Here is a 27,965-nt window from a genome sequence, read left to right on the forward strand (position 1 = left end):
ATGTAACTAAATTAAACAGACGCAAAAAATTTGTGATCGGGCCAAAACCACCAACTCGCTACACTTGGCCAAAATAACAGGCAACTGCATGGATTCAAAGCCATGATCGCAGTGGAGCCAAGTCCAGCATCTCTGATCTCCAAGGCCTTGCTTAAACATCATCTCGTTTTGGTAAACATTCAAGGCCACCAGCAATCAGACAGGTACACGCACAGGCAGGGAACGGAGGCACAATGGCAACACCGCGCCTGCCGGCCCATCCACCTTCATGCACATCACAAAAAAACAGCAGTCGCCATCTCAAGTTGATTATTTTATTATCAAAACAACATTTTTGGGTACTTGTAAAACACATTTCTAGGAATCATTTGGGTTACAACATTTTGCCGTGTTTTTTCGCTTTTATTTTAATTCATTTTCCGATTTCAGCAGCACGATGAGCTAAACTGCATTTAATATTTTATTTTCCTTTTCACTTGTCAAGTTTATTAAAAAATAACGGCAGGCAAAATGACAAATCAACATTCAGTTACTCTGCTGCTGTGCCTGCAGGCACAATGAATTTAAACGAATTCTCTAAAACACATCCGATAATCCACCTTGTTTGATGTTTCACGTCACCTCCTTTGGACATGTAAATTGCACACCAACAACCGGTAAAACAAGAAGGCAAAACGTCAATATAGAAACTGAAATCAATTAATGCTTATAATGCACGGCATCGAATGTGTGGCCTTTTGTTTACACAAGCGTGCCAATGTCGCATTCGGGCCAACGATCACAAGCGGAAATAACGAGATTTTTAAAATATATATTTGCTGTTGCAACAAATTGCGACCACGATTATTAAAAATTTAAGGGAGTGCTTCATTGTGAGATGCCAATTAAATCAAGAGACGAATGGAGGGGCACAGGAGGATGTTTGATAAGCATTGTGTCAATACAGCAGCAGCAGCAGGTAAGTGAAGGCGCAAACCAAAACACAGCTCGTTCCATAGATGCAGTCTGGCTTATGACCAAATCGTCTGGTATGAAGCCGATCCCCGTCAGAGCTCGCAAGCTTAAGCAGGTTGACGCCTGGATAATGCTTGGATGGCCTACCACCATGCAGAGGTATTGTTGGCGGCAGGGCTACATGGCGAACGTCTGTTTACGCCCCACGCCTTCAACCCATCAAGTTACCTGCATTTTGAATTGTGGTCAAACTCCTGCAAAACTTGCAACCATCCAGCAGTGGATCGATAAAGGGCCGTAGACCTACATACGTAGTGGTACCCTATTCCAGCCAACACGTTTGAAGAGATGTTAAAAACCAAACCAGTTCAAAACATCGTACGAGACAAAACAGTCTCATACAATTCTGTGGATGTGAAGCCTGTTCATGTAATTAGTTGTGTAGTACGGAACTGTCCGACAAGAGCATGAATCCTCATTAAAAGTCGGCTACGAATCTGCAAAATAACAAGGGTGTGTTTTGGCTCGAGCCTCCCTTTAAAAATTCACCAACTCCCATCCCGCTAACACACACGATTCAGTTATCCAACCAAACCCCTGCTCAGGTGCAAATTCAGCAAATGCATATGGATGCATCCATCTGCAAATTAACATGCGCTGAAACAAAGTCCAGAGAAAGCAGATGTTGGGTTTTGCAACCTCTTGGTTGCTCAAGTTTTGCCAGGCCTATCCCCCCACACACCCCCTCCCCATTCCATAACAGGCACCAAGTCGCGTTTTACACTGCGCCTGCAAGCGTATAGTCAGGACCGCCGCAATCTGTCGGCAGCGGCGTGGCTATGGCGACATCGAGGTTCTTCTGGGTTCACCGTCGACCTTCTCAAGTAGACGGCTTGGCAAGGTTGGATGGAGCCAGGTTGTGACTACAGTTGGGTTTTGGGGGAATAAATCGTTTTGCAAGAAACATTGTCCAAGTGGTTCTGCCGTCACCGTGGCGAGAATGAGAATCGGACACATGGGGGCGGGAAACGGTACCAACGGTACACGGGGCGCATCCGTTTGTTACGAGCATCGTCCTCCAAACGATACTTGTTCATTTGCAGAGTGAATAAGACTTTTATTTTCTGAAATTTTAGCGAAACTCATTGCAACAAACGCCACGGGTACCCAAGTTGGCACGGCAAGCTATGCTTGTGCGACATCGTAAGCAGTGTCTTGTACCAGCGAAAGTTATTAAAACAAAAGTTGATTAAGAAAAACAAAATGTGCAACAACCTTTCAAAATGAATCAATTTTATATAAACGCAAAATAAAACCCACACCTATATCACACGTCATATCAGCGGCGAAGAGACATCCATGCCTTCTGCCACCGCAGAATCGCACCAGTTTTATTAGTACGCTTTCTCACCATACACTATAGGGCCCCTTTCACCCACCTATGCAGTCGAGCAAAATTCTTAGTGCCTCTATAACTCATTTGGCTATTTAACACTCTGCATTATAATTATGACGGTTACAGGTTAACATCAACGGCAAGGTCTCACGATTGCAAAGTGTCGAGTTCAAATCCAAGATAAAGCTTGAATCGTCCCCCTGGAGTAAGTCGAGACCGCACCAGAGCTGGCGAGGTGAGACTGCACCACCATAAACGGGCGTCACGTGGACAGGTCTGTTATGCATGTCGAAGCTTGTTTTGCACCGTACGTGCTAATCAGCGTTGCATGGGAAGGACAACAAAATAAACAAAAAACTGTCTGGATCCTGGCTTGGAAAATGTGAATTTTCACACCACCAGAACAATGGAAAGGCGTAGTAGTGTGCGGTTTTGTTCGAAGCATGTGGGGTGGGGGGGAATGCTCATCTTATGGATGTGTTGTCAACTTCCCAGACCACTGGCAGTGCACGTGATGAGGAGCTGAAGGATTTCAAGGCTGATACTTGTCCCTGCGCTTAGGCAATTGCAGCCGATTCCACACCCTTGTGCAGTGCCAAAATAAACAATAAAAATACGAGGAATTCTCTTTAAACCAGCCAAATCAGACGAACCCCGTAAATCGGCACTGTTCACCACGTGCATTCAAATTCACCGCACAGCAGCCCGTTAAAGAGAGTCAACCGAGATTTAACCAGCCGCCGGAAAAAGCAGCGATACGCACTCCCTGGCGATCGACAAAGCCTCTCCAACGGATGCGTTCTCCCAAACGCAAATAAAAGTCAACTCACGCTTTTGATTGTGCGCGCCAGGAGCCAATCGACACATTTCTTGATCAACCCGAGAGTACGACGCAGGGTGCAGCAGCGACTCGCCGGCGCCCTCGCACAGCCGACGCCGCTGGTGCCAGTGCAAAGCTTTGATGGGACTGCCGGCAGAAGGGAAGGCGCTGACATTAAGCTTGAAAGCAAACTTTTTTTTTCAATCTCACGTCGTTTTAAGTTCGGTCGTGCGAATTATTTGTCTTCATCGATGCTGCCGTCCACAGGAGACTTTTTCTACATGTGCAATAGCACTTACTAATGTGGGGGGGGGGGGGGGCAACACAAATTTACCCCACAAAATATTTGTGCACATTCCACCGGGGTGACGGCAAACCACTTGGGGAAAGGGCCTACACCCGTACCCCGGTGGGATACCAATGTACCAGCCATGTGGAAGTCGACCCCATTCATTTGGGGGACGCCATCGTCTCGGCTTCCGTACACTCGCTACGTGTTGATGAACAAGGTTCCCCCCCCCTTTTGTTGGGGAGGGCAGCATTGACTGGAAAAACTATATAATTTTTTTACCAAGGTACAAAATCCTAATATCGCATATCCTGGCCATGTACACTCATCACAAATGCATGTTCAAGGTAGCTTTGTATTGTGGTTTTGGTCGACTATAATCTGCTTTTTTTATATGCATATATATACACACAGGCACACCACAGATGCACACTCGAACTATTTTTTTTTAAAACGGCTCATCATTTCACCATTATGCAAATGATCAAAGCTTTGCCACGGCATCCGGTCCACCATACCCCCACAAACTGTGTGGGAGACCTCCCCCCTCGCACAAGCGAATAATGTACAGGTTCATCAGGTACAGTATAAATAACACCACCAACCTCGGGCCCCTTCGCTTAAAATGTAAAAAGAAAATAAATAAAATCGGCCATGAAAAGCACTACACACTGGAGAGGGTTTGGCGAACAAAGCACACCACAGGGCACGTGGGCGCAGCACAGTGCCAACGCAGAAAATGACTTTGCTCAGCAGATCTTCCGCGTGCCGCTCTCCTTTAAAGAAGTCCCACAGGGTCGTTCTGCGGAGTCGTTCCACGGGATCACTCCGCAGGACTTGCGATGAGGAGCAGCAGCGTTGGTGTAAACGCGCCGGATGCCGGGGCGCGAGATGGGCGTTACTTTTTCACGGAGTTCCGTGGTGATGTGCAGCGAAGTGTAGTGGGAATTTCATCAGCGGCCGCACACCGAACCGGCAAGGCAGCGTCGGGTGGTGGGGGGGGGGGGTCGCCAGGCGATTCTCTTTAAAAAGTCTAACTTCAACTGCCGCCTCTTTCAGCGAACAGCCTGGGTGCCCGCCGTCCCACTGGTCACCTCTACATGCCGTGCTGCTTGGCAGCCTTGAGGAGGCTGTCAAAGTCCAAGGGGGCCATCGCCGTTCTTCGGTCAGTACTCCTCTCCAAGCCTCGGTTCGAGTCTGCACCAGGGGGTCATGGAAGGCAGTGGAGGAAGGGGGGGGGGCGTGGAACAGAAGCGCAGAATCCACGAGTCAACGACACCGCCATAATCGCGGTGCCGAGTAAATGAAGTAAATCTGGTCACACGCACACAGATACCACTAGCAGATTTCAACGACTCGCCCTTAATATTTTATCTTAAATAAAAGGGGAGTGGGGAAAAAAAAAAAACTTTTTTTATAACCTGGAGAATATGGTCCAAATTTTACTTCCGCAAGTCAACTAAAATACAACTTCACTCGCTTACATTCGGGTCCCGAGGGTTGCTGCCGTGCGGGAAATGGTCACACTGAACTTGCAATGCATAGGTCACCGGGGTTTGACCTCATCTCCCGGCACAGCAGTTGAAAACGATGGTGCACGCCCAGCAATGTCAACCCAGCAGTTTAAATAGATAACGGCCGTTTGCGCATGATGGGATTTGGCCTATTCTACTCTGGCCAAATAATCTCTCTAGAGCTCCCTCCAGTAGAGGCTTTTCCCTGCAGGGCTGCACCTTCACCTTTATCTCAGCCTTCCATAAGGGTCTTAATGACGACCTGTCGCCAATCGGTCTCTTTTCTCCTACTTTGAGTTTAGACTTTTTATAACACACAACATGCGTCCCTCTGATGTGGGCTTCAGAGGTTTTTCACAAAGCTGCAAGTGCTTCACATGTCCTGGCATAATATAAATGATAAAGGACGGCAAGCTTTAAAAAGGTTTAGTTAAGCATCAATCCTTTCAGCCGCCACTTCAGATCGAGTTTCTTTATCAACGAGTTGTCTCAGGCAATTGCACGACCAAAGAAACACGGGGACAACAACAAACGCTGAAAACAAAAACACCTGCACAACGGAGCACGAGTAAATGCATGCTCAGAATAGCAGACAGAGAAGAGCAGCAGCTCCGTGAACATCGTGTTGATGGGGGGAAAAATGGAGAGGTCTTGTTGCAGGATGCATTGCAAGACTGAAACGATGGGCAGGCAAAGGGGGAGAACGCGTCCGATTAGATGACTGCCGCGTAGATGGGGCAATGAGATCAGCTCAACGCGTACAAGCGAGATTAATTGCGGCATTGCAAGACTGACGAATGAAAACGTCACGGGGGGGAAGGTAAAACAGGCAGCAGTGGCCAGAACACGGCTCGGGATTCCGATGACTATCGCAACTGGCAAAGATTCACGTGATCGAGATGGGGGTATCCGGGATGGGGCGGGGGGGCACAGGACGTGTGGGTCAAGGGGGCAGCGGTAAGTCGAGTACTCGGACGGCTTACCCAGGTCGGCGTAAGACGCCTTGCAGAACTGGCGACGGCCACCAAAGCACAGGTCGAAGGGAATCTCGTTGGGCAGGTGCACCATGTGGCCTTTCTCCAGCGCGGCGAACGCGTCGCAAGTGAAGCGGTAAGTCACAAAACCGTAGTTGTCCCTGCGGAAATAACATTGGAAAAATGCGAATGGAAAAAAATTGAAAAAGAGCCACGTTCCGAGAGACGACGACAATGCGACCACACGCAGCGACGTCACAGGGAGGAGAGCAGAGACGCGTGGACGTGTGACATTACCCTCGGCCGAAAAGGCTTATTCATTAAAGCGCCACGTTTTACGTAACCCTTTAAAACTCTATTTGGGTCGGGAAATTAAAAGAAACGACAATACCGCAGGTTTTTAACTCAAATGCCATTCATAATTTGATCGCCTCTATAAAGAGTTTTCACGACTCACACATAACAGACAGGTTTCCGCATCGCGCTCGCATCGCCGGCGCATTTGGCAGTCTCGCCGATGCGGCCGCCTTGTACACAGGCATTAGAGAGAGCGGGGGGGGGGGGAGACTGGTTGCCATGGTGAGAGCAGTACCCGCGCTCGCGGAAATGCACGCTGCAGTTCTCAATCTCCCCAAAGGACTGGAAGCGTCGCCGAAGCTCCAGCGTCGTCATCGCGCTGTTAATTTTCCCCACGTAGATGACGCGACGCTCCTCCTGCGGGTGGGGCGTGGGGAGGGGGACAGCGACGAACGCAACCAAAAATTGTAACGAGGACAAAACCACGCAAAAATCAACCGTCAATGATTCTGAGATACCGGCGCACACGAATCACGGTGACAGCTACAATTCTAGAATGTGGATAAGACAGGGCTATGGCAAAGACAGCTTTATGCAAAGTTTGCAAGACTAATAACCAAGTAAATACGTTCGAGGGGCATCTTCAGGGATAGGAAGACGTCCGCAGCGGCGCGTGGCCAAGGCTCGAGAGAAGAAAAAAACTAAACACGCACCCCCCCCCCCAACCCAGCACAGAAGTTGGGGGTTAAAGTGCCGTGTGGGCTTACAATGGCTTTCTGGTGCAGCCGCCGCCGTTGATCCAGGACGTTGCTCTCGCGTCGTTCGAGCCACGGCCGCTCGCTCCGTCTCTCGTATGCATCGTACCTGCGCACCGCGGGGGGCAGTTCAACGCAAGCTTGACGTCACGACGAGGCATGCGCCGTCCCTCTTGTAGTTCAAAACACAGCCCAATTGACGAGCGATGAAGTTGGTCGCAGGTAGACTTGAAGCCAGGCTGAAGCCGTCTGGAATTGAACTGGGCTCATGAGTGTAAAAGCTCGTCATTGGCCTCAACCCAGCCACCAATGACTGCGCATAAACCATAACACGTTAGAATTGGTTCTGCACATAAATTCCAGCTCCGAGGGGAATATATATCTGTAACTTAAGCGATGAACATTACTCCTCACACGACGAAGTGCTGCCCCCATACTGTGGTGTTGCTCAGATATCATTTTCACAAATCTCAAGGCGTAAGTAGCGCTGTCATGTAAACTTCTGCAGCCCATTATCTAAACACAGTGTGGGGGCGGCGGTGGTAAACCTCTTGCTCTGCGAGAGATCCGCACGGACACCGTGTGCGGCTCAGACACGACGAAGGCACAACGTGAATGAATCCGAGGAGAGAAACAATTAAGAGCCACGACCTCCGCACGAACCTGGGCGACGGTCGGCGCGACCGCGGCACGTCCGAGGAGAACGACGGCACGGGGGACACCGATCGCCGGTGCGAGGACGTCGTCGTCGATGACGACGAGCGGCCCCCTCCGCTGGAGCGGTATCGCCGGCCGTACCCGGACCGCGAGCGGCTACGCTGGCGGCCGCGCTGGTGGGGGGAGGCGGCGGCTGCCGACGGCGGGGACACAGAGTCGCGTCGGCCCGGCGAGCTCGAAAGGGACCCCCCGCCGGCGGCGATTGTCGGGGCCCTGTGCCTCCCCTCGCCGCACCGGCGGTCCTGCGAGCCCCGGCTCCTGTTCCTGGTTCTGCGGCGCCGGCTCCTGCTCCTGCCTTCGGCGTCGCCGCCGCTCGTGTCCGTGTCGCTGTTGGCCGTCTCCTGGCCGCAGTCGGCATAAGGAAGGTTGGAGACCTTGCTGGCGGCGCTCAGGTACACGGGCAACTTGGAGTAGTAGCGCCGGCGGCGGGCCGCCTTGCCGGGCGACCGCTCCTCGTCGCTGGCCGAGCTGTACTCGTCCGTCGTGCAAGTGCTCCTGCGGCTGCCCCTCTCCCTGCCCTCCGCCAGCCCCGCCGCTGCACGGTCTGCTCTCAGCGGCTGGTACTTGGGCTCGGGCAGAGACTTGCCGCTTCTGTAGTAGCCGGGCAGCTTGTCGTAGTAGCCGGGCTCGTCGTCCTCTGAGTCTCCGCCGCTGCTACTGCTGCCGCCGCCGCTGGTACTGCAGCAGCTGCTTTCGTGCGCGGGCGGCGAGCTCCCCCGACCCGCTTCCCCTCCTCCTGGTGCTCGCGTGCGGTACTGCCGCTTGAGTTTGTGCGCTTCGTCCCGCCGCGGGTCGGCGTTAGCCGGAGCGCCGGCGCTCTCCGAGACGGTCGCCGCGGCGCTGTCCACGGTGCTTCGCTGGCAATAGTCGTGATCGCGCACGTTGGGGATTTGAATCTCGGCCACGCGTTCAACGACGGCACCGTTCGCCGGAGTGACGCCGATTTCCGACTTGCTGGCCGAGCAACCGTTCACGACTTGAGGTGTGACGAGCGGCGACGCCTGTGAAGTCGACGGAAGGTTGGCCGCAGAGACGCGGGAAACAATGTCCAGTTGAACAGCAGCAGTAAGAACAGCAGCAACTGCAGCGCAACGTGGGTTTGCAGCAGCCGGTGCCTTTCCGGCCACTGCTGGCACAAGCGAAAACTTCGTCGAAGAGAGCATCTTAGCGGTTGCTGCGGCAGGGATGGCCACGCGTACGGGATTTGGCAAGGCGTCCGATTGGCAAGGCGGCGTGCGATTGACCACCGGCTGAGACGCAGGCAGAGAGAGCGTTTTGTCGGCCACGACGCTCGGCGACGCGACACCCAGGCTGGCCCGGGCCGGCGGCGGCTGCTGATCAACTTCCGACGGCGTGACGGGCCCCACGGCGTTCGGAGCGCTGACACACGGGGGGTCCTGTGCGGCGGCACCCACGCCGGCGGGCAGAGTCGGAATCATCCTCGCGCCAGCCGTGGGAACGGTACCAGCAGCCGGAGCGAAGCGGCCGGACGCAGCTTGCGCTGCTGCGGGCGTCGATGGGGCGAGCTGGCCGGAGCACGGCTGCTTCGTTGCCGCTTCCAGCCGCGGCATTTTGCCAGCCAAAGGGATTCCTCGCTTCCGAGGGCTACGGGGGGCTTTCCTCTTTGCCGAGGTTCCCCTCGACGCCAAATTGACTTTTGCGTCCGGCTTCGGGTGAAGAGACGTGCTCGGCGCAATTACACCTGGATGGGAAATACACCCACAGTTATTCTATCGGCAGGTCGTGCGTGGCAGGTCATTGTTTGGATACTCCCACCACTTTCGAGACATGTGTGGGCCAGAGTGGCAAAGTTGGCCAAAAGACCGACTGCGACAGAGGCTCTCGAGGCCTCTAGTAGAGCTCCTTCTAGCCAGCAGTGGAGAGAGCACAGTTGTGGGCTGCAGCGTTACCTCTTACAGAAGGGGTCGTCACAAAATGAAATATAAAATGGTGCACACATTTCCCCCCCATCAAAATATCGGCGACTCAACAAAAAACACACGAGCGCTGAACTCACCAGGAGTTTCTCGAACTTCGGAAGCAGACAACTCGAGCTCCATTCCAACGTCCTGGACATGAGCCTGGCCAAGTGTCCTGGAAAAGCACGCAGAGTTAGCCAGCGAAATTAATAATTATCGTCATTGCTCAATGCTGAACTTGTCGAGAAACCCATGTCCAAGCTCAAAGTAAGCTCCACGTTCCAAACACGTTTTGGAAAGCTGAGCACGTTCACAAAAGCAACCTTTATTACCTACAGGAATGAGAATAGGTTTTCCCCTTTCATCTGGAAACAAAACAGGTTTTAAGTTGTTAAAACACCAAAATCAAACCGTTTTCAGATTAAAGGGGAAAAACCTATTCTCATATTATGGTACTGGCAATGGAGGGTCCCATGATACCTACAGGAATGTGAAATGTGCGACAGCGTGTCATCAAATGAAGGGATACACACATGCATCATGGAGTTCCAACACGTTAATTACAAACAAGGACATCCCCCACAACGGTCATGACGTGCGCAACCGAACGCACCACAAGTGCAGCATCTTTTTCTCAAACCGGCGGACGCCGTGGGTTTTACGTGGCCCAGTCTAAGAGGTTACAAATGATAGCGGTGGCGTGCCTGCCTTGGCAATCAACTCGGGCCCCCTTTGGAGCGTTGCCAGTGCCAACGTTACCCCACCGACACGGCCGACGGCCAAACTGACGACATCCAAAAGTAAAAAAATGGTTCTGCCCCGGGGATAGCCTGGATTAGAAATAGCGACGATGTCATCCTTGTGGAATGATTCATGGGCCACTACGCAACGTTGGCAGCGACCTTTGTTTTGAACTTTGCGCTGGGGACCGTGTCCCCGCGCGGGTGGGCCCCGTTCAAGATAGCACCGGACTTCGCCCTCCCACATGCGCCAACAGGCTGACCCGCCCCCCCCTCCCCAAGAGAGCGGGCGATTTGTTTTGGACCATATTTCACCACAAGAACATTAGAAGGGTCGTTCAAGGACTGAGAGTGTGGCGTTTTGTCAATATATTTCAATAAAGTAGAAGGTAAACATAATGCATCTTGTTCAATACAAAAAGACAAAGTTAGCGTTTTGCTAAATGTAAACGTTTACGTTTCAAACAGACCGCCATGGTCACGGGATGCGCTTTGCGTGTAGTTTTTATGCAAGCGTCCCAATTAGAAGTATGGTCTGTAATTGGGTACAATCCATCACGCGTAGGATACTTATCTACTTAAAGCTCATTCGCAGAGTCCCAAAACGCGGCAAAGGTGTAAACATATATTTAATTATTTATTCTGCTAGCAAACTATGCTCTTTGGAATTATATCCATTTGAAGTCATCTTGACGCCCTTACAAAAAACCTTAAATGCATGCACAGACTTAAAATAAAAATTATTGAATGGCCATGTAAGCAAACATCCCTTTCAGTTTCAGAACAGTTTAAAACTACGACACCTCAGGATGCAATTAGGCGACTGGTAACACCAACTGCAAGTGCCATCATGCTTTTTTGCGACCATCATCTTTTTAACAGCTTAACGCTTTGCTTAATCTTACCAGGCGGCCGAGTCCATTTCACGCAGGAGTGGAAAATTACCACGAGCGAACGAGACTCCGCTAGGGATCGACATCAGAGAGACCAGGGCTGGCCCAACTGTGGCTCCCAGGCCGGCAGTTCAAGCACAGCTCGTTAAGAGACGCCACCTAATAGATTTAAACTTTTCAGCACAAACTTTTTTTTTTACAAAATAAAAATAATCTGTGGAAGCGGATGGGACAAGGGGACACCCGCCTCCCAGCAACGAAGGTGGGACATTGTTACTCCCCGGGGTGCTTCTGCAGATTTACAAATGAAAAGACTCCAGCCAGTGCAAGTGCAGTGACAGGGTGCCATCTGTTGACCATGAAGGATAACCACGGGTATGGGTGCGCTCTATAACAGCCAACCATGAGGGGGGCGTAACTGGGCCAAGGGTCAGAGGCGGGGATCAGTCGGGAAGCTCCCGGAACCTGCATGAGGAGTTGTAGGAGGAGGGCGTGGCCAGAGGCGGGTCTTGGCCACGCTGAGAGGTAACCGGAGGTTCGAGGGGGTTCGGGTCCTGGCTGCAGTCACCGTCTTTGCCGTCATTTCTTCATCATCGTCCAGCCCTATGGCCGATCCGCTGTACGGTCCCCATCGTCATTAGTCAGCCAGCTACATAGATGTGGCTGTATGAGCGGGTCAGCTATACGTAGCCAAGTGTATACGTCACTCAGCGACTCTGCCTCGTCTCATACGTCGCTCACTACACAAGCAAGCTGGCTGTGACAACTCCAAAGACAAAGGATCCCCCATAAAGCCTTCAGACTGTTGGGGAAAGTGCTGTTAGGGAGCGCCTAAGTAGTCCAGCACGGTACACAAGGGAGTTGGTTGGCCAGCACCGTGTCTGGCCACCTTTGTCTCCCTAGTGGCCATGTTTATACATCACACCACATACTTATTTGAGGCCAAGTCGACCTTGGGGAGACACAGGACCGATTCAGATAATCGTCAGACCCGGATCTCGCTGGGTTTGTAGCGCAGCATGCCAACCGCCACTCCCACCCTCCCAAATTCACCTGCAACGTGATATCTTGTGCCTCTTGGCCATAGCGATATTTTGCAGGGTTCATGAACCGTGGTCACGTGTAGAACGTTGACGATTATGATCAGCAAGCCATCAATGTTTTCCCCGAGGTCAATAACGACGGGGAAAGCCTGGCCTCGTAAAAATAACAGCCACTCACCCCACTGTGCGCGTTGCGGTCGACTCGGGTACTTCTCGTCTCTTTCCTGAACAAAAACACAAATCCAAGAGCCCTAAATCAATAATGGCAAGTCGGACCCGAAAATTTAATTTTGACACTGCAGCGCTGGAAACATTATGCAGTTTGCATTTTCGAAAAGTGTGACATGTTTTACACTCAATTGACCGACTTACACAGGGCGATTACCTAATCATCTTCCTTTTCAGTTAAAAAATTATAATTGGACAGCAGCTCAAGCTGTCGATTAAACCACACACGCACCCATTGGTGGGTTTGAATATTCCATCGTACTGGTCTCATTCCTCCAATTCTCCCTAGCATCTGCGACGAGAGCGGTAGGGTAGTATAGATTTCAGAGAGTCTCTCTCTCAGGTCTTGGCTAAAAACCCCCCGGGAGCTGTTGTTTCACAAGTGCCTCCGTGCCGTGTGCCATTGAAGATCACTCATGCCTTTCCGATTTTTGGCGCAAACTTTTCATCTTTCACCCAACCCGAACGCCGTTCGCTCACTCGGTTGAAACTGCCAAAGTGGAATTCTTTATCGCTCACAACAGACTCGGCAAAAAAACATAAAATGAAACATGTTGTTCCTGTAGCAAAGTGATCGTGCTAATCAGTGTAAATTCTGGCCAACCGCCAAATCTTAAACTTGATCCACAATGTACACAACTATCCACCTTTATACCGCACCCTCGCCCCAGCCCCCAATAAGGTTGTATCATGTAAACTTCTCGCGAGTGGGGAAATTCAGGACTGCTGACAACCTGTCATCTGCCGTCAGAAAGCTGCAACGTGTTCAAATGAGAAATACATTTTCCTGTAACGTTGCCCCCAAATTTGTCATGCATGTGCGCCAACAAGTCCGCACGAGATGACGTTACCTTCAGACTCCTCGAACTGCTGCAGCAGACTGCCCAGGTCGCTGGCTTCGATGCCTGGCGGAGCGAGCGAGCAGAGGGAGGCAGGGGTGTGGGGCGGGGGAGCCACGTTACTCACAAAAAGGCACAGAGCAGTGACGAGGACGAGTTACACGACACGCACAGCAGCACCGGCGTTCAAACCCAACGGAGGAAGTAAAAAAAATTGAATCTCAGCAGCAGCAAAATGAGACCAAAATGTGACGCCACTCTACGAAAGGTCACGTGTATGTATGGACATGTTTGATGGTGGGGGGGGGAATCAATATCAATCCATGTTTCTAAATCCAGACGAGCTCTGGGTCATGTATGCAAAACAAAATGTGTGCATGGTTGAAGACAATATACGAATACACGAACGTTAAATATACATAACATTCAAAGCAATAAAAAGTTTGCAGTGTAGAAAGTGGGTGGGAGGTATACTCCCCACCTCTTCAAAGACATCTGGCCATTTTGGAAGAGAAAGCCAAATACTCTGGAACAAATAATAGCAGGACTGCACCTTGACCTATGGAGAGCGATGCACACTAGCGAGTCGTGGTGTGGTCAGCACTAAACCCAGAGCAGCCTGCGTTCCCAGTGGCTGATATATGCAAGGCTGCAACACTCATTTATGGCTGAAACAACCTGGGGAGAGGCCCATATAATGTCCAGATATCACCCACATTTTAAAAACACATTCCTGTGGAGAGAGCTGGTAGTAACGTTGGGTTGCTGGGCCAATGGCCAGGGTCAACGGCGGCGTGGTGTATTCCGCAAATATGGCCGACTGAGGGCGGGCACCATCCGGCGTGAGTAGGTTAAACGTTGAGCTTTATAAGGGCACCACGGGGTGATCAGCCCCTCCCCCACCCAGTCCCACCCTCCCCCCCACCCAGCCCCACCCTCCCCCCCCACCCAGCCCCTCCCCACCCTCCCCTCCCACCCACCCCCTCCCTCCCCACCCAGCCCCTTCCTGCACGACAGACGCAATAATCCCCTGTGGGCTGGTGTAACCAGGAGGTTCCTACCAGTATAAACCGTCACCAGAAATCGAACTCTTGACAGAGTTGTGAAGTGCGCCACTGAACAGCCACCGCTATCGACAAGAAGAATGCCCATAATCGTCGTTAGCGAGTGACAGCCAAGAGCCAAAAAAAATCATTATTTAGCAATTAACAGCAAGCCAAAAACAGATGCCATTCAATACAAGAAGATCAACTGAAATAAGATTTCATTTACAGGAACATTGCGATCCCGATATCTATGGGTCACTGCACTGGCAAATTGTTCCAATTAATAAAAATCAATCAGCCCGATTGTGCTTGGACGAGCACGAGGGGGTGGCGGGTCTTGTCCTGTATACAGCCCTTATAGCCTGCTATGGAAATTCCATTCCTATGGTGGGGGTCAATCCATTCAAATGGGCAAACACCGTTAAAAAAAATTCATTCACAGTTCAGGGGGGCGGGTGGGTGCATTGGATTTGTCTGGCCAATTTCTAAACCTGACGTGTTTTGTACGCGTAATTAAGTTAAGCGTACCCAAAGAAAACCCACTAGTCATACGAGGGCACAGCACAATGGAGATTAACCCACTGGCTGCACTGCCATCCCCCAGGTCACCTTGGCATGTGTTCGGTGTCAAATCTCTGCAATCCACCACAAACAAACCCTTGCGTGGGTGACGCACAGCTTGACGGCTTACTGGTAATTGCAGAAATAATGATTTATTGGCCGTCTGTCACTTAGTAACGACTATTATGGGCATATTCTTGTCGATAGTGGCGACTGTTCAGTGGCGCACTGCAAAACTGTCAAGAGTTTGATTTCCAATCATGGTTAATATCAAATGCAAGTGATATCTGCAAAATATTATGGGCCTCTCCCCCAGATTGTTTCGGCCTCAAATGAGCGTTGCAGCTTGCTTTGCACACGCGCAAAGCCGGCTAAAACTTACCGATCTCTTCGAAAAACGCCCGTATCGTGGGATCCGTCTCCAGGTAGTTATCGTCCTCCGTAGATTCCGCTGCAGCCTCTGCAGGAGCATCGGCGGGCAAAACAGCCTGCGCTCCTACAGCAGCAGCCTTGCTTTCATCTCGCCCCAGCTGTTCGGCACTCGCCGCATCATCTGCGCCACTCTGCTCTACGAGTCCCGGCTGCACGCCGGCACCGCCAGCGGCGTGGGGGCCCAGCTCGAGGCCGCGCTCCTCCATGCGGCGCCGGTACTGCAGCAGGCTGATCCTGCGCCGCTTGGCTCCAGACTCCTCTTCTGCGTTCGCATCCGGTGGCACGGCGTCAAGGGGCACCGCCGGGGGGGCCTCCCCGTCGGGTGGCGGTGCCGATGACGCCGGCGACAACGGGGGAGTCATCGACGTAGACGGTGGCGCCGATAGAGAGGGCGGCACCGTCGATAACGCAACGGACGGCACGGAAGGGGAGGGAGCCACCGACAGAGTGGACAACGGTGGCGTCCGTGAAGAGGGTGCAGTTGAAGAGGGTAACACGGATGAAGGGAGTGTCGATGAAGACGGTGTCGCCAATGATGATGAAGGCGATGATGATGGCGGCGGCATCGACGACAAAGTTGTCAATAGAGGTGGTGGCACCGGCGAAGAAAGTGTCATAACAGTGGGTGGCGTTACCAACGCAGAGGGTGTCGGTTTCGCAATTGCAGAGGAAGGTGCTGGCGAGGAGATTGACACCGATGAAGCAGATGCCGGCAAAGGAAAGGGTGCTGACACCGACACCAACGCAGAAGGTGCCGACAGGGAGGAGGGTGCCGGCCTCGTCATCAGCGACGTGGAAGAAGATGACACGGCAAGCCCACCGATGACTTTCGACAGTTTCAACTGCTGCTGTTGCACCACCACAATTGGTTTGGTTTCCACCTCCGCGGTCGTGCGGTTAAAGTCAACCCGCGCGAACGCTGGGTGGGCGACGCGCTCGGGCGGAGGTCTCGCCTGGCCCCGCTGCGCCGCGTCGCTCTGCCTCGTCTCCTTCTTCGCTTTGCTGATCCTCACGGAGCGCCGGGGTGGCTCCTCAAACAAGATCGAGCGCACAGCTTTTTTCGTCATGGCCGCCGCCGCCGCTGCCGCCGCCGCCCCCGGTTCTTGCTGCCCGTTGACGTTTCGCGTTCGGGGCCTGCCCCTGGGCCTCTTCTGCGGCACCGCGAAGGGGACGGCGTTTCCGTTTTCAGCTTCTGCGCCCGCTTTGTCTTCTCGTTCCGCCTTTGCGGCGGGGAACGTTGCCGCCGAGATTTCTTCCGGGCCGGGAGTCACCGCTGCTGGCGCCGCAGTCCCGGTGGCGGCAACGGCGCCCGCCGACCGTTCCGCTTGCTCTTTGGCGTCGCGCCCGAGCGACGCTTTCTCCGAGCCGCAATCGAGAGAACTCGACTCGCAAAGCCCGTCGAGAGGGCCCAGGAAGCCAGTCCCGTTGACGGCGGTGCCACCGTCGCCACCATCATCAGTCCCTCTCGCTTGCTCCTCCCCCCCCTCAGAGCCACCGACGTTGGCCGAGGACCCCATGAAGCTCGCGGAGGAGGAGCCGCCGTCCGGACTCGTGCCGCCCGCGAGGACGGCCGGCCCGCACGGCGCCTTCACGGGGGACAGCAGGGAGAGCGACGCCACGGAATCGCGCACGCAATAGGTGTGCATGTAGCTCACAAGCTCCACGACAGAGCCTTCCTTCAGGTCGATAACATCGAACTCGAACGAGCCATCCATGGCCATGAGCTTCTGCAGCTCCTCCACATCGCCCTCCGGCAGCAGCATGCCGATGTCGTCTTCGTCGTTGCTGCTGCTGCTGCTCGCACCGCTCTCACCGGACACGCAGAAACCCTCGGCGCTTCCGTCCCGCTTCTCCGGCATGTCCTCCCCGCTGCTGCCGCTACCCTCCCAGTCGCAAACAGCGCTCCCGCCGCTGCCGACGGGGGAGTAGGCGGCCGACTCAAGGGTGCACAGGTGACGCAGCAGCTCCAGGTAAGTGGGCGTCGGGTGACGCTGACGGGGCCGGTTCGCGTGCTGGAAAGGACAACAGCGTTTCTTTACGACCGCGCAAGGCTTTCTTGCCCATGCCGTGTATAGTGCTGCGACGTGTTTTTGGGTCGTCACCGTGTGCCGTTCAGCGCGCCGTCCGACAGTTTCTCTCCGGTTCCCCGAAGAAGCTCCGAACGGGCGGAGAAAGATTTTGAGACGTCACACCGAGCGACCCCGCGGCACAAACCGAAAAAGCACACCCGGGAGGGAGGTCTCCGACCATGCGCTTTTTATCACGGCGAAAAAAATCTCACCCGGCCAGGGGAGGTGGGAAGGCGGGTGGTCACGGAGGAGTACGGGTTCCGCGTGGAGGCGACGCGCGACTCCGCGCCGCTCACGGGCGACAGCAGCAGCCTCTTCAGCTGCGGCAAGACGACAACGACAACAACGGGGTGAGCGTCACTCAACTGTCACGGCGTCACCACACGGCCACCCCTGTTACTCCACCGACACCGCGCAGATTTCCATGGCAGTTGAGAGACACAAAGAAGTACATCGGCACATTCGCAGGCTGAATAAAGCCTACATTGGTTAATCAAAGCCACAACGTACCCATTGCATATAGTTTCCTTGAGTAAGGATGGCTGGTTTTTTTGATGGGCTAAGACTTAAGTCCTGCAATTTAGATCTTTTAATAATTCCAGTTACAAATCGCATGTTTCTTGAGCTATGAAACAAAACCAGAGAAACAGGAAGAAATCCATGCAGAACAGGGAGAAACTCGACGCGGGAAGGTGCCCGAGCTGGGAATCGAACTCAGGAAATTACTGCTGCGAGGAACGAGTGTCAACACTGTGCCACCCGGGCGACCTAGGACTCGCCATTCTTGCTAAGATTGCGAAGAAATCATTCCCTACCGTCGAGCTCTCATCGACGTCGCACGCAAGCAGCCGAGGCTCCGAGTCGAGGAGTCCATCGAAGGGCGAAGCCGTGTTGTCGTCCAGGCTGTCCAGAGTCTCTGCGAGCGCCATGAGCAGCGTGGCGTCACCAATGCTGCCGTCGCCGCCGCCACCGCTGCCACCACCCTGCAGTGACACGCCACGAATGATCACTCAATGAGCACTTCGACACGACCATACGCTGGGCTGGATCTATCTGTGGATTAATACATCTGTGTGGAGCTATAAACGTTATGTCCTCCTACGTGCGGTTACGTTTTCTCTGCGTTCTCCGTCATTAACAATCGTGGGCCAAAATCATTTCTGCCTTGGTTCTTTTTTCTTCACAACCATCACCGCTTCACTTCAATCTTAATCGTTATTCTTCTCAATAATTTATCCCTGCGTATAGCCACTTGGTTTACCATCTTACCCCATTCCACATTCATCGTGTGCAGCATTGCGAAGCGCGGGATCCTGCCCAGGCTCATACCGATCCCAACCAGTGCGGTCTTCTTTCTGTAACAGTTCTAAACAAGGCGGCTTCTACGCCAAACCATTTTCTTAAATTGTGTTTCAGTCTGAAGTCTTGATTCTCCTGGAATCTTACTTAAATCTGCTCCCACATTTATTAAATTGGCCAAATAACCCAATTTAAAGACATTCAAACCTAAAAAAAATTTGGGTAAAATAACGAACTGATTTTTACCATTGTACAGCAACCACGACAGCAAAGAAAACCAATCCCCCAATTGGCCAGACACCGACGAGTGGAGAGAGGGCCACGAGACCTGTTACGTTCACCACTGTGCACGAGGGGGTGGGGTGGAATGCACCACACACCCGGTCGCATTCGCGTCACCATTGTTCCCATTTACCAACTGCACCAGGCGGTGCCCAGTTAGAGGGCGTGTTGACCCGTTCAATAACAGAGCTTGCCGACGACACGAGCCAACGCTGGCGCTCCCCACAGACTCAGACGCTGGAACGAGGACGACCGCACAACACGTCGCCTCTCAACTCAACCGCCCCACCCCCCAAAACACACACACCACGATCCATCACCAGAACTAGCATGACCCCTTCCAACAGGATTCGGTGCCGCTCACGGCTCGGTGGCAGAGCTCCGGTTACAAACGATGAGGTGGCAGTGGGCCAGCTGCCAGGGCTCATCAGCACGATAGTCGTGGCCGCAGCAAGCGGACGGGCAGTGAGGAAGGCACGGAGCTTGGGGTACGCAGACAAACAGCGTCCTAACGCTTTGGTCGCTGGCTCTGCGGAATTATTATTCGTGCAGAGCCATCAGTTTTCCCTGGGAAAGTCAATTCACAGCTAATAAGTTTCCATAGAGAGCTGGACTATAGCGGTGCCGACAACGACGCTACCGCTCTCCGCAGACACTCGTGCGTACACACCGTACTAGGGGCTGCAATGCAACCGAGCTTAACAAGACGAACGGCGTTTCGTCATGGCCGCCGCCGCGCCCGGTTCGACGATGTGGTCGAGCCATTTCTTTGCGTGCAATACGAGCTTCAGGGAAAGAGACAAGAGACCAGCTCGCACAGAAAAGTACGCTGCACGTCTGTTCTGCGACTTGACACCAGTTACATACATGGCGAGCAGCGAACAATGGAGTTCAGGACAATTCTCAGCTACTTGAAATTCTGCAAGCATCACAGGAGCGCAATTCACAGAAACAACGGCATCGAACGTTTCTCCCCGTGGCGGTAATCTCAAATCGTTCGAGGGTCGTGCACGGATGCCACTTGCCCAAGGTTACCCGTGGCGATGCAGAGCGCTGTGAACGTGCGGCAGTCGTACGTATGTGGAACTTCTTTTCACACCGTACGTAGCCAACCGTGCGAATCGGGAGGTGCCAACCGCGTCCACACGAGTCGCCTTGACGGTTTTCACCCGCGTTACGATGCCGCGAACCGGCAGCACGATGCCAACGTTCGATGTCAACGGCAGAGCGCAGTTGAGCCGCGGATGACGACTACAACTAACCAACAAAGGTCTGAACACGACTCCGACAGGATGAAATTAAGTAATGTGAAATAAGGCGCAGCTTAAAAAGGTACTTTAGTAATGTGCCACGAGAACAAACATGTTAATTATAAATATATTCATCTTCTTGGTTCTTTCGGTAAAGTCACGTAGAAGGGAAATAATAAAATACAAATAAAACATAATAAAATAATTCTCACGACGTTTCGGCCACAACGCAAGCAGCCGTCCTCAGGTGGAGAACAGGTCAGTCTGGGGTGTGTCATTCAGACTGTCATTCAGACTGTCTTCGACAGACCTGTTTTCACCTGAGGACGGCTGCTTGCGTTGTGGCCGAAACGTCGTGAGAATTATTTTATTATGTTTTATTTGTATTTTATTATTTCTCTTCTACGTGACTTTACCGAAAGAACCAAGAAGATGAATCCGTGCAGTCACGAAAGCTTTAAATCGAAATTTATAAATATATTCCACACTTTTATTACCATTGAGCTATTAGCTCTTTTTCAGGAGGCATCCTGGCCACACAGAGCTCAGAGTGGCCCATCATGTGGAAAGTTATAGCAGCCTAATAAATTTAATTTATGCTTTTAAATGTGAAGGGCAAAGCCGGAGGAACCCAGGAGAAAAATCCACACGACCATGGGGAGAAAAGATTACGCTAGCTCCAAATATACAACAGGCATCCTCAGGGTCAGGATAGAACCCACGACCTTCTGCATACCAACAGTGTCTTTGCCACAGCAGTGAGAAAATGTTACAGAGTTCACCGATTGCGTGAACTAAATATCGTGGGGGGTTTGCAGGTGGGGGAAATTGCCTACCCCCCTCCTCCCTCACGACATCATAAACCAAGAGGGGTCCAAATGTTTTACAGCTTCAAATCGACCGGACTAAGGCAAATCCTGACGATTTGATTAACACTGCTCTCTGCACCTCCGATTAGCACGCTTGGCTACATACGGTACAAAAGAAGTTCAATGTACAGCGATACCTCGACTTTCGGCCGTTTTCAATTCTAACCACATTTCAAATTTCGTCCACGCGGCTTTCTCTTTCGACCCATTTCATCCCAAACCTTCCACGACGTTCGCGCCATGCGCCGTCTTTTTAGTTCAGTCTTAGAATCGAAGTCGTTCACCGAGCATCTCTTATATTTGTGTTCATTCATATATTATTAATACTGTACTGATGTCTGTGATTATACTGTAAACAATTCAGTTATTACTCCTTGGTTCTTTCAGTAAAGTCACCAAAAGAACCAAAAGAGTATGGATCCTTGCAGTCACGAAAACCTCAAATCTAGAATTCAGTTATTTTTGTAATAGTATAATACTACAGTGTCTAGTTATTTTCGTGATCATAAAACGTGTACAGTATTCATACTGTGCTTATTTTTGCGATTACCGTTATTTGCAGACATTTTTTGTCGGCCAAAATAAATTTGCAAGCTAAATAAAGGCTCTGCTTTGACATTCGTCCATGCTCTGGTCCCTAACCAAACGAAAGTGCAAGGTATTCCCGCACACACTACGATGACAAGGCAATGTTCAGACGACTTCCAGTGACCGGGCGGCAGCTAAGAAATCGGCAACTGCAGAAAACTTCTCTGCCGCCGATGACGACATGGCACGCTTCGATAAGAGCAGCCCATTCCAAACGCTGCCAGGCAATTGTCCGTGGTCGAACAGCGCCTACAAAAACCTATATTCATAATAGAGGTTTTTGGGTTATATCTAAATTATTCCAAAGCGCAAGGTCATATACGAGAGAGAGAGACCCGAGGAAGAGTATACAGTATTTGTTTCACGAGGGTCTAGGCACAAAACCAATTTAAGATTCTCATTTTCCAATAGCTATCAACTATAGTAGGTCACAGAAATAGGTTTGGGTTCTAAGTGCCCTACAGTGAACAGCTGCACAAATCAACCCTACCCAATATCTTCAAAAACACAAAATACATTACTTTCGCGATGTCATTTTTTGTAATGACTTTTTCTACCTGAAAAACCCACACCACATGTGCTGCAATAGCTTTGTCAGGAAATTTAAATGGGCTTCAAGTGGAAATTGTTTGAAAGAGCAAAAAAAATCTACCAGGAACCAAATCATTCGTCAGTGCTTTATCCTCCATCTCTGCGAGGAATTTTTTTCAGTGGAACAACAATCTAATGCATGTCGTCGTGTGGATTTGTTATTCGATTTAAAGACCCACACTGGGTTCCCATTATATTTTTTATGTATGCATCATAATTCCAATAACTTCCCCCCCACACAGTTCAGAATGTATCTTTAACATCCCCTGCAGCCTTGTGCGCCGATTTATGCATTTCTTTATTGTAGCGTTCATAAACTCGTACAAAATCCTTTGAGCAAAGCGCCCCATTATTTAACTGAAATGTACGCAACTTATGCACACGTTGTATCCTGTTTGCGAGGATAAAAAAAAAAATTTCATAAGACCGTATACATTTTTTCCCCATTTTATTCATTTTCCAGAGAAAACACTTGAGTAAATGTCATCTATAAACAATACGTCACATTGGAAAGACTTTTCTAAATAATCGTTTGTTTGGGCACGTGCAAGTAAAAGTCACTGCCCTGGAGGATGTGCCACAGCAGGTTATGATGTTCCAACAATATTTATTTACATTCATTTGTACAGCGCCTTCCACTCATGCCTCAAGGCACCTTGGAAGAATAAGGTTCAAGGCCAAGAGGAGAGCTACATAGATTAAACGGACTTAAGAAGATGTGTTTTTAGACGAGACTTACAAGTAGCCACATTATCGGATAAAGAATTTCCAACGGTAAAGGAATTCCACAATCAAGGCGCAGACACATTTCGGCAACATTTAAACCAAACCTCAAGCGTGCATTACCGAATAACTCTTCACAATTTTGTGCGCATACCGAAATGCAACAAAACATCCATGGAATTAAAACAGATTCTTACGATCGTGCACGGTAAACTGATTATTTACATTCTAAGTAAATTACACGCAAACTAGTTGTTAAATGTTACATTTAGTCTCGGGTGGACGAGTCAGACAAAATTTCCTCTTACAGGGGCTCTTTAGAGCCAACAGTGGTGCGAGCCAAGCAATTGCAGAGCTGCATCTTTAGCATTTACATTTAGTAGGCTAATGGAGCAAACAAAGCTGTGAAAACGAGACCTAAAAACCAATCCAAACGAAGGATTATAAAAGAGAAAAACCAAATCGCACTTAATCAAACCATGGCTCTGAACTGCCGACAATTCATCAAATCCTTGAATGAAAGAGCAGGCAGAGGATAAATCGTTCCAACTTCCAGTTTGCCGGTGGCAGCCTGGCTCTTGTAAGGATATCCGCGATTACGGATGTGGGACTGGGAGGGCAGTGGAGGGTTGGTGGATGTGGAAGAGGAGGAAGCCGCCTCACCTGTAGCCATGGGGCATCGGACGTGTCGCTGGTGGCGCTGCACAAGAGTCCATCCAGAGGGCTCAGCGAGTCCAGTTCCGGCGACAGCAGACTCTCGCTCGCCAGCATCGTGCCGCACTGCGCATGCACGGGATCATTTATATTCTGTTAACCACCAATACATTTCATATTTCAAATCCCAGATACACTGCTCAACCGCCAACCCTAAAATGTAAAGAAATTACAAGTGTCACGTGGTATTTAATATTCCACCGGTGTCCTGTGAATATAAAAGTTAGTCTCAATGGGCTCTCACACTGGGTGATAAATTAAGAGCCCCTATATAGCTTTTTGCAGGCTGACGAGGAGAGTTTTGTTTGCGAGCGCCTGTTTAAATCGGCCATCTCGCACATGGCAGTGGTGTGGCCAGGACCATGACCAACTGTCCGATGTTTACACACCAGGTACTTATTTAAGAATGAGTAGACCTAGGGATGGCCCACGACCAGTGTAAACACCACTCACCACTTAAGTTATCCACGAATCGAACTTATGTGCCAGAGTTTATAACTGTTTACCAGTATACACCCTCCACGATTCTAAAGACAATAGCACAGAGATTCGCTAGAGAAAAAACCCACCAATAGCCACGTGGACTATTTAAATAGAATTACAAACAATGTGTTAATGAACACTCGAGAGGAATAGTTGGTGCCAGGTTTTGTGTGGATTTATTGGAGCTCAGCTGTGCCAGTGCATCACTCCGGTGGAATGTCACAACAGGACCAGGCGAATATCAATCATTGGCAGCCAACCTCGTGTTCAAAACGGAGCTGTGAATCACAAGCCACACTCGGCAGGGAGGGATTCCCAACCTCTACTCCTCTTACAGAGCCAAGAGTGCAGTAATCCAAGAAAACATGACTGTCCATTCAAACCTGTGGTCAAATCACTTCCGCCATGGAATTACACGCAGCTTGATTGCTCATCCTCAATCAACCACGGTTGTTCCACTGCTTGATAAAAGGCATCCTCAAGTCATTGGCGTGTCTCACGGTCCTGCCATGTAATAACAATCCACCTTGCACGTACACACGAGCTTATTTTCATCGCTCCGTCTCCACAAGGAGATGTACCTCCCAGGCGTGTTGCCTCGACTGCCTGACATGATCCCGTCTAGCAAGGAGGCGGTCCTGGCCAAGCCTAATTTTCTGAACTATAAATATGCCGTCTCCAACCTGCTCATGTTCTCTGGTCCAACTTTTGTCTATCTGCTAAGCAAAGTTAACCATGGGTTTATTTTGCAAGAAGTGTACCCTCGCGTTAAAGATTAAAAGGTTGGACTGTGTTTATCAGTTACAAAGCCAATTATTAAACATGCGCAGCTGTTGATGAGAATCAGAAAATTCATTTATAAATGGAGGAATCCGATGAGCTATAAAGCTTTTTTCCATGTCCAGCAGGGGCGGATAAGAACGTTACAATATTCCAAAATTATTGGAGTGCAAAGTACAATGCAAGTAAACAAATCCAATATAAATAAAACTAAACCATCCATCCTACCAGGCAAAGCCCTGAGGTATCAACTTATTTTTCAAGAGACCTGGCCACAAATGATAGCTCTAAGTGGCCCATCAATTGGACATTGATAGCACACAAATCATCCAAATCATCTCAATGCACGCTTCTAGATGTGGAGGAGGAAACCCGAGGACTCGAGGGGGAAAAAAAAACACACGCGACCACGGGGAGAACATGCAAACTCCAAATGTGCAGGCGTTGAGGGTCGGGATCGAACCCACGGCCTCCTGCGTACCAGGCGATCAAATTAATGCACGGAATTTAAAGACGTTATAGGACCAAACCTGTCTGTCTCTGTCAAAGGGGCGGCCACACCTTTGAGGGTCACTCATTCAGCAGTGGACAGATCAAGGCTGATGATGCTACGTTGTTTTAAAGCACCACGCGGAAGCGACACCACGTACGCGCACTGCAGCGTCTCCCCCCTCCCTCCCACCAGCCCCACCGTGGCGGAAGCACGCGGCGTGATGACGTAAATATGGCGCGAACGTGACGCCACGCCCCGCAATCTTAACACGTGTTTTTATTACAGTAGCACCACGTGGATCATAATGAACGCGAACGCCACACGCTCCGGGCCAAAAGGCAACGGTGTTTCTTTTTTACCATAATGGGGCCCGGCAGCTCGATATATTATGCGTATACAAAGACCCCTTCCCACCGTGTAGCTGTACGCAGGCTGCTGGGACAAGTGGTGTTTGGGAATGTGGCTGTGAAGAACGCGTGATGGCGCGCGAGTTTGGGTGTGGCCAGAACCCCGAACGGCTGCTGCCGACGTCTCTCCCCAGTTCCGATGTTGTTACGGAGCACCAGGTAAATCGTGCCAAGTCGTAGTCGACCGAGGGAGAGCCGAGGAACGGTATAGATATACTGGATATCACTCGAGAATTTAACTCAAATCACCGGGTTCATAGCGCATCGCTGAATACAAAAGGCGGCGCAATGGCGAGCGCACTGCATGATAAACCCGGCCGACCTCGGTGTAATGCAATGATAACAACATCACTGACAGGGTCATTCACCTTGTCCAGCAGCGGACGTAACAAATGTGAAAGCTGACAGGGCTCTCGATCAGAGTTGGTTCCCACTCCCGGCTACAGTCAACAGCAGTCGCGAGTAATATTTGAACATGTCGCCTCTTTCACCAACCCGCACTCAACATTGTGAAGTATTGTTTACAAAATGTATCCATGCCCGACGGGACGTGGAGCGACAGAAAGGGATGTATAGTAGAAACACGCGTGGCCACCTCGCACAAACAAATCGCGTCTATCTATACGGGTGGCGGTGCGGGTCTAGCAGCTTATCAGTCCACATTTAAAATATCCCACATTCAAACTCCACGTCATTAACGCCAGCTCATTGTACCAATTGACACAAGAGCGCACTTTAGAGCCGATACAAAAGGATTTCAATAAAACGAGGACTCCATCACCTAAACACGGATCCATTATCAGCACTTTTTAATACAGTAGATCAACCCGCACACCCATCAAACAACCGCCCATCTCCAGTTCAAGACGCGCCTCAAGTGTTTATCTTTCGGCCAGTCGGCCGAAACGTCGAGACTCCTCTCACCTCCATAACATTAATACCACCACTCAGTATTCAGACCTACAAGACATCACGAAATACGCACTCCAAATTTATGGACAAAAGTTTTACAAATCTGGTACTGTAACACGATCTCAGCTATCGGATTATAAGACGCATTCCGAAGTTTCATTGTTTACAGAGGGGAAAAAGGTGCGTCTTATAATCCGGTATTACTTTTAATCACACCGAGGTTTCATTGTGCAAAAGTTGATAGCAGCAACTTCTCTAGAGAACAAGATACTGTACAAGGCTTTATTCGCGCAGTTGGAGTAACGTACATGGAAACCACGCCGTATGCTTTTCAAGAGATAACAATGGGGCTATCCAGCGAGAGTAATGCAACATGCACGAGTTTAAACCCTTCACAAATCCACTGCTGGATGAGGACATTTCCAAGACCGTGCCAGCGGGCGCGTGTGTATGGGGGGGGGGACCATACTTCACCACGCTGGTCAATGCTAGTCAAGTGAATAAGCAATCATTGCCATGACCCTCCAGTTACGTTTCGTTGTACGCGAGATCATCGTGTGCATGATATAACCAAATGTGACGACTTGGCAACACGTGGACCCGAGCCCACGTGGCGCCGCCATGTGCATGAAGCCCAAGAAACCCAACACCACCTCTGCACTCACGCCCACGGCATCCACACACACAACAGCATCGCGGCTAAACCTCATTGACGACAACACGCACAGGCCTCCGTACTCAGTCACAAACACACGCAAAACACAAAAAAACGTTCAAACAGAGACCGCAGCAGTAACACCACGGCGAGACCACGCCGTACAGTACGCGCGTACAGTGCGCCTCATGCCACATGGCCACCGACGCCGCGGCGAGACGGAACGAGAAGACGCGCGAAGAGGTTTCAGCGACGAGGAGAGCGACGAGGCGGAGACGGACGATGGTCTCGGAGTTTTACCTCGGCCGCGACGCCTTCCCTGCCGCAGGAGGAGAAGGCGGAGAGTGGAGACGCTAACCCCGGCAGCGCCCCGACCTCCATCTTAGCCGCCGCCGCCGCCGCACCGCGCCGCGCCACGTGACCACTTTCTAAC

General features: G+C 51.0%; 1 protein-coding gene across 1 annotated transcript; it reads right to left on the bottom strand.

Annotated features, from left to right (window-relative positions):
* Positions 1 to 340: 340 nt before the first annotated feature.
* On the bottom strand, positions 341 to 27,965 carry LOC144931472 (uncharacterized). Its single transcript, XM_078855314.1, has 13 exons — positions 27,833 to 27,965; positions 23,752 to 23,868; positions 18,302 to 18,469; positions 17,699 to 17,806; positions 15,368 to 17,429; positions 13,391 to 13,444; positions 12,490 to 12,535; positions 9,734 to 9,810; positions 7,663 to 9,418; positions 7,012 to 7,108; positions 6,540 to 6,661; positions 5,957 to 6,108; positions 341 to 4,656 (listed from the first exon to the last, which is right to left on the bottom strand). Exons 1-13 carry the CDS (start codon positions 27,911 to 27,913, stop codon positions 4,556 to 4,558), a joined length of 4,941 nt encoding a protein of 1,646 aa, XP_078711440.1. The 5' UTR covers positions 27,914 to 27,965; the 3' UTR covers positions 341 to 4,555.

Source organism: Lampetra fluviatilis, chromosome 4 (assembly GCF_964198595.1).
Source record: "Lampetra fluviatilis chromosome 4, kcLamFluv1.1, whole genome shotgun sequence".
Taxonomy (NCBI): Eukaryota; Metazoa; Chordata; class Hyperoartia; order Petromyzontiformes; family Petromyzontidae; genus Lampetra; species Lampetra fluviatilis.

Bases quoted from the DNA above. Each gene is read 5' to 3' on its own strand.
- LOC144931472 (XM_078855314.1), bottom strand. From the start codon at position 27,913: ATGGAGGTCGGGGCGCTGCCGGGGTTAGCGTCTCCACTCTCCGCCTTC. The intron at 17,430-17,698 runs GTGAGATTTTTT...TGTCCTTTCCAG, and splicing joins TTCCCACCTCCCCTGGCCGG to CACGCGAACCGGCCCCGTCA. The intron at 4,657-5,956 runs GTAAGCCGTCCG...CCCCTGGTGCAG, and splicing joins GGCGTCTTACGCCGACCTGG to ACTCGAACCGAGGCTTGGAG.